General features: G+C 42.8%; 1 protein-coding gene across 1 annotated transcript in view; it reads right to left on the bottom strand.

Moving 5' to 3' along the window:
• LOC117535301 overlaps positions 1-5,379 on the bottom strand; it is a 10,589-nt gene extending 5,210 nt beyond the window's left edge. The window contains exon 1 of the mRNA XM_034199727.1: positions 5,201-5,379. Coding sequence (XP_034055618.1) covers positions 5,201-5,379 — 179 coding nt within the window. The remainder of the gene's footprint in view (positions 1-5,200) is intronic.
• Between the last annotated feature and the right edge of the window lie 713 nt (positions 5,380-6,092).

The following is a 6,092-nucleotide window of genomic DNA, read 5'->3' as shown; positions in this document are numbered from 1 at the left end:
GTGTGTGTGTGTGTTTGTCTGCCCAAGGTTTCAAACATTGGGACAGCACAGCAGTGAGAATGTTATGAGAACCAATCTGTTGTTTACACTAAACTCGAAGGAAGCTAGACTGGAACATTTTAAATAAAATCAAAACACTTGCACATTAATTAAATACATTTCACATTTAGCTCGAGCTGGGTTCAATACTTTTCTTTATGGTATTTAAAAATTGGGCTCGAGTAGTTGAACCCCTGGATTGGCTTGCAACACAAAATGATACTGATTCTGTAGGACTGGAAGTGTTATGATTCAAAGTGCCTGTGAAAGAGAGGCCCTTGGAAAACAACACCTATTTTGTAACTGTAATTACTTATTTTAAAGAAATTGCAACATTATACTTTTAAAGAATTGCTCAATTAATTTAACACATTTATTATGCACACAATAAACACTTCAACAAATATATTGATCCTGGCTTAACCAGCAACCTTTACTCTATTGTTCATAAGCTCGGTTTCAGAAAACTTGTCAGTAGTTTAACAACTATTTTAATTTTAGTATCGTCTATAGAGACCAATTGGTTGATACTAGAAATAATTTGAAGCAGTTTAATAAATAATGTTAAACAATTTTTAAAACTGTAATTGAACTTCAACTTATATTAATTCTCTGATTCCAGTGGCCAGTTGGAACAGAATAATTAACACAGTTTCCATTTTGCTGCAACAGCGCAAAAGGTTTCAACAACAATTAGTATTATGTCTGAGTCTTGTTCTGCTTATCTGCTTTGTTTCGGAATGTGTTCAATACATTACGTTTTTATTCATTATTACTATACAATACATAGATTAAGAATAAATGAAACAAATAATACAACATTGACTTAAAACCAGATTTTGCAACCCTGATCTCCTCAGGCAAGTCTCTGAGGGTCTCGGGGCGCAGGACGGGGCATAGGGTTTATACAAGGTCACAAAGATATCTTAACATACCAGCAATACCATTTAAGAATGGATTCTTAAAGCAAATAATCTTCTTTCTTCTTACACCTAGCGCTCACCCTGAACAGGGCTTCTTGTTTACATTTTCCCCTGCACTCAGAGGCAGGACATAAAAACACTCTTTATTTTTCTCAGGTCATTTACTTTGGTGAGATAATTAAAGTTTAGTTCATTTTACCCTGTCTATGGACTGATTAATTATTAGTTGTTACGAAACATACACAAGACGGCGGGACAAACCAATATATACCCCCCATACAAACAATCAGACAAACAAAACATGAACTCTTAATAAACACCAGCGCGACAGCAAAGCTCTTCAGCTCAATTTAGTCCGGATTTTAGAGATCTTAGAGGGGGTGGGAATTCTCTCCAGTGCGGCGTCTTCTCACGCCTCACCCTTGCATACAAGTGATTTATCGGTGCCTGAAAGCCGTCCAAGAACGATAACTAGCTTATCCTCTTGCGACAACCACTAGGCTATTTGTTTCTAGTGGCGCTGTGCCCCCCCGATCGGAGCCCACAGACTTTTCCCTGCCCTTTCTCTCCAAACAACAGCTCAGTTGACTGTAGTCCGTACGACCAGCCTATATACACTTGCTATCGAGTTCACCTCAAGGTGAAACACAGTTTGCCTATGCTTGCTTGCCACTACACACCTCTGATCAATTAGCCTATAATTTTATGTATGCACTCCTGACCGCCACCTGCTCCAGAGAGCCGTAGCGCATCGGGTGATGCACGCACTTCGCGCTGGCCCGTCTAACCATGAGAAAAGCGGTCCTAAACAACGAGTGCTTTTAGACCGTCCCGTTTGAAGGACGGTGGTGCCGTGAGTTAAAACCTATAGGCAATAAGCTGTGACTTTCTCCCTCTCAGCCTGCACTGCTCCAGCCCCACACACACACGGGGAGGTTTTACACACACACGCAAGGCTGCAGCTGGAGCGTGTTTTTACAGAGAGGTGATAGCAGTGAATATCTCGGCTGCTTATTCTCAACTGCTATGTTTGGCCGCTAAGACCCTCAAAATCCGGCTATTTGTCCAATACAAATCTTTTACATTGCTTTCAATTCACACAGAAGCTCCACTTCACTGATGCCCTTTCTTTAAGGTATCTCTAAACATGAGCTGTGTATGCCTGTATGGCATTCCGTCCCGAGCAGCATACACAGAGGAAATAAGCCAGGACTGAGTCCCCAGACACTGATTCCCTGGGTTTATCATCCCCAAATGTTCATTAACCAAAAGGAAACGCAGCCGATCAGTTCACAGGTAATTTTAGGATACCGTCAATCACAGATTCTGATAAGGCAATGTCCAAAGTAGATTTGAAAATCACACTTACCAGCTCTGTAGATTTATTGGCATCCTGCCGACAACGCCAATTTGTAGAGGAAACTTCTGTGTAGCTATGCAGTGGGAGTCACCGACTCAGGAAGGAGACACGGGAAGAGCAGTAGCTTTGATGTCAAACACATGATGGTTATTTGGAGTTAACGGCCGGAGGATTCACATCACAAGTCCAAGAGTCAGAGGTTCTGACTTCACGGTAGAGTTGCCACGTCAATTCTGGAGAGCCTCTCTCTTGCCAGCCCATCTAACTGGTTTCGCAGAGAGTAAACAACATATTTGAGAAGATAGCCTATGACCTCGAAGATTTCACCTTGGAGTCCACAAATACAGAGAAGGAAGTGTCCCAGTGTACCCACAACACAGACCATCTGTGACCCAGTATTGACCGGTCACAGAATGGGAACAATAACATTATTGGCTAAGCAGCCTGTGTCCTTAAAGAAGGTAAACAGACATCAAGGTTTGTCCTGTATGTCACATCTTGGCGTCTATGATAATTATTTCCCTAACACTCTCCATCTCCTCCATCATCCCTCCTGTCTGTTTTTCCTCTCCCGCTACTCCATCGCTATCAGAAGCAGACGGCCTACTTGGCTCCGAGGCCCCGCGGCCGGCACCGCTGCCGCTCGGTACAGAACTCATCTGTCCTTCCTCCTCATCCTGGCCTACAGGTTTAAAACAACCTGTAAGTTTCGGTATTTTTTGTAATAGCTGCTTGTCTCAAAACTACTTTTCCCTCAACAATTTCCTTTTCCGAGTGCCACTCTCAAACTTTTTCTTCTCAAACTTTTTCTCCTAAACAACCTTCATCTGTCACTCAATCACTCGCAATTTCAATAAATCACATGTGAAACATATTCTCATTCTGATTGGCTGTTAGGTGGTGCCCACTGACTGTTTCGGAGTCATCATTTTTGAGAAAAATCTCTGGAATCCATCGATCTGATTGATTAGCGGAGCAAATTATCAAAATACTACGGAGGGAAGATATTTTCGTTTGGATTACTGGTCTGGGGGAAGCTCACAAGTGTGTGTGTGTGTGTGTGTGTTTGTGTATTTTTGCGTTTGTGTGTATTGTGTTTGTTTCCCGGGGAAAACACTCACGAGAAACACCGGCTGTTGTCATGCCTGCTGTTAGTATTATGCCGAAGCTTCAAAGTTGTATTTATCATCTGAATTTGCCGAAACAAGTTTAATATTCTGAAAGCCAAGACTTTGTTTATTTGAAACCAGATGAAAACAAACTGTCACGGACCCTGCCGTGTTATCTAAGATTACTATACGCCTTACATTCATAATTTCAGCGGGGGAGGGGAACAGCAGAACAGCAGAGTGGCGAGGGAGAGCTGTCTTCTTCCCTTTACAAGCTTCAAAAATGTATTTATCGTGTGATTTTGGAAATAAAAGTTTAATATTCTGAAAGCCAAGACTTTGTTTATTTAAAAAAAAATTAAAAACATCCGAAAAAAAAAAAAAATTGGCTCATGATAGGCCCCTGATCTCCGTAGGCCCCTGGGCTTCAGCCCAGGTCAGCCCGTGCATTAAGGCGGCCCTGCCAATGCCACAAAAATGCATCAGTGACGTGGTTGAAATCTTGTCTCCAGAAAACAAAAAACTGAAACAAGCGGTATCAGTGTGTTTGATGTGGCTCTTTGCAGTAACATAGAAAAATGTGGCTCTTAACCTCTGACTGGTTGGCCAACCCTGGGCTAGAGTATCGTTAGTATAGTATAGTAATAGTAGTAGTAGTAGTAATAGTATATTTTTTAGGCTAGAGTCTAGCCTCTAGGGGCAAAACAATTACCTTCATTTTAAAATTCCTTTGCTTCTAGCACTCCTAAAAAACAGGAAAAGGGTAGCAAAATAAAGATCTGGTTAAATTTAAAAGGTCACCCAGAACATACTGTAGGCGATTTCAAGCCATTACAGTTAAAAAAAAACCCTGATCCATTACGCATACACATAAATCCAGTAGAGACTTAAACTCACAGTGATTGTGCAGTATTGCCCTCTAGAGAAGAACAACATCTAGTTAGATTCTGTCTTTACATCCATTACAAAATGTCATTGTGGAAGCCGTGGCGCTGTAAAAAGCACGACCAATCATCTGAGCCGGCCCGGCAAAAATAACTGGATGGCCTACCTGCCTGTCAGCCTTCCATCTGTGCACAAACTTATCTTGTGCCCTCATTGGTCATGTGCGCGTTCGTGTGTGTTGGAGGAGGGGCTCTGTGAGGAAGTGGCAGATTTTTTCCGGCTGTGTATTTTCAAATTCTAGCACATTCTAGCTGGTTTCTCCAAAATTACCTACCCCACCTTTAACAGCTATTAGATCTGGTTAAAAAAAAAAAAGATTCGTTAAATATAGAAATAGTTTCCAGAAGAGTCTCAGTGTGATGTGCAGTTTTAGCCACTAGGGGCAAAAAAATAACCTTAATTTAAAAAAAACTAAAACAATTCCTTAGCTTCTATCACCCCTAAATAACAGGAACATTTCAGGATATATATTTAAACAGTTAACATTTATTAGATCTGTTTAAACATTAACCTGTTACGGGGCCGGCCACACTACAAGCGTAAAATTCGCTTCCAACGCCCCAAGATTTACGCTTGGGGCGTTTCTTCGAGCCCCGCGACCAACAACCAATCAGAATCTCCATGTGAATCTCCCGCCCGGACATACAAAGTGAAAACACCGGTTCTTCTCCACTATTGCCTAAAATGGATGCCGGTGTTGTAGCAAGGGTAAGCAGGGTAACTCGTGTGTGTGCAAGGTTGCATTTAGTGTATACATGGTCTCGCATGAGGCCGTGTAGTGTGCGTCGCTTCTGGGTACACCCGATACTCCGAAAGCGTCTTACAAAGGGGGGAATACCACCTTCTCGTCCAGGAGCTCCGTCTCGATGACCGCCTTTTTCAGAGGGTACTTCAGGATGAGCAAGGAGGTGTTCGACGAGTTGCTCGGAAAGGTGGGCCCACTGATTACAAAGGTGGACACCCATCTGCGTATGTCAATTGGCCCCGCCGAGCGACTCGCCATCTGCCTACGGTACGTTTTGTGTATTTCTACTTCTTTAATCTGACTCTGTATAGAAGGAGAGAGAATGCACGAATGATGACTGAAGTCTGTGATTTAGTTCAGATGGGTAACATTAATTAAGATATCTAGGTAAACACAGTATTGCTCCCCTGTGTACATGGCGTGTGTGTCTGTGTCTGTGATCAATGTGTGTGTGGGGATCTGTGTGTCTGTCTGTGTTCAATCTGTGTGTCTGTGTTCAATGTGTGTGTCTGTTCAATGTGTGTGTGTCTGTGTTTCAATCTGTGTGTCTGTGTTCAATGTGTGTGTGTCTGTGTTCAATGTGTGTGTCTGTTCAATGTGTGTTGTCTGTGTTCAATGTGTGTTCAATCTGTGTCTGTGTTCAATGTGTGTGTCTGTGTTCAATGTGTGGAGGGGGGGATCTGTGGTCTGTGTGTGTGTGGGGTCTGAATAAATATATTTTGTAATCATGTATATATCTTTTTTTCTCAGGTACCTGGCAACTGGTGACTCGTACGCGACGATAGCCTTCAGCTATCGGGTCGGCGTTCTACAGTGGCAGTCATTGTCAAGGAGGTTGCGGGGGCCATCTGGACCGCCCTGGTCGAGGAGTGCATGCCGGTACCACAGGTGGAGGATTGGAGAGCCATCGCTGCTGGGTTCCAGGAGCGCTGGGAGTTTCCCAACTGTGTTGGTGCCATAGATGGGAAGCA

The sequence above is a fragment of the Gymnodraco acuticeps genome, unplaced genomic scaffold (genome assembly GCF_902827175.1).
Source record: "Gymnodraco acuticeps unplaced genomic scaffold, fGymAcu1.1, whole genome shotgun sequence".
NCBI classification, from domain to species: Eukaryota; Metazoa; Chordata; class Actinopteri; order Perciformes; family Bathydraconidae; genus Gymnodraco; species Gymnodraco acuticeps.
The sequence above is the reverse complement of the archived record's forward strand: the minus strand, read 5'-3'. Positions and strand labels throughout refer to the sequence as shown.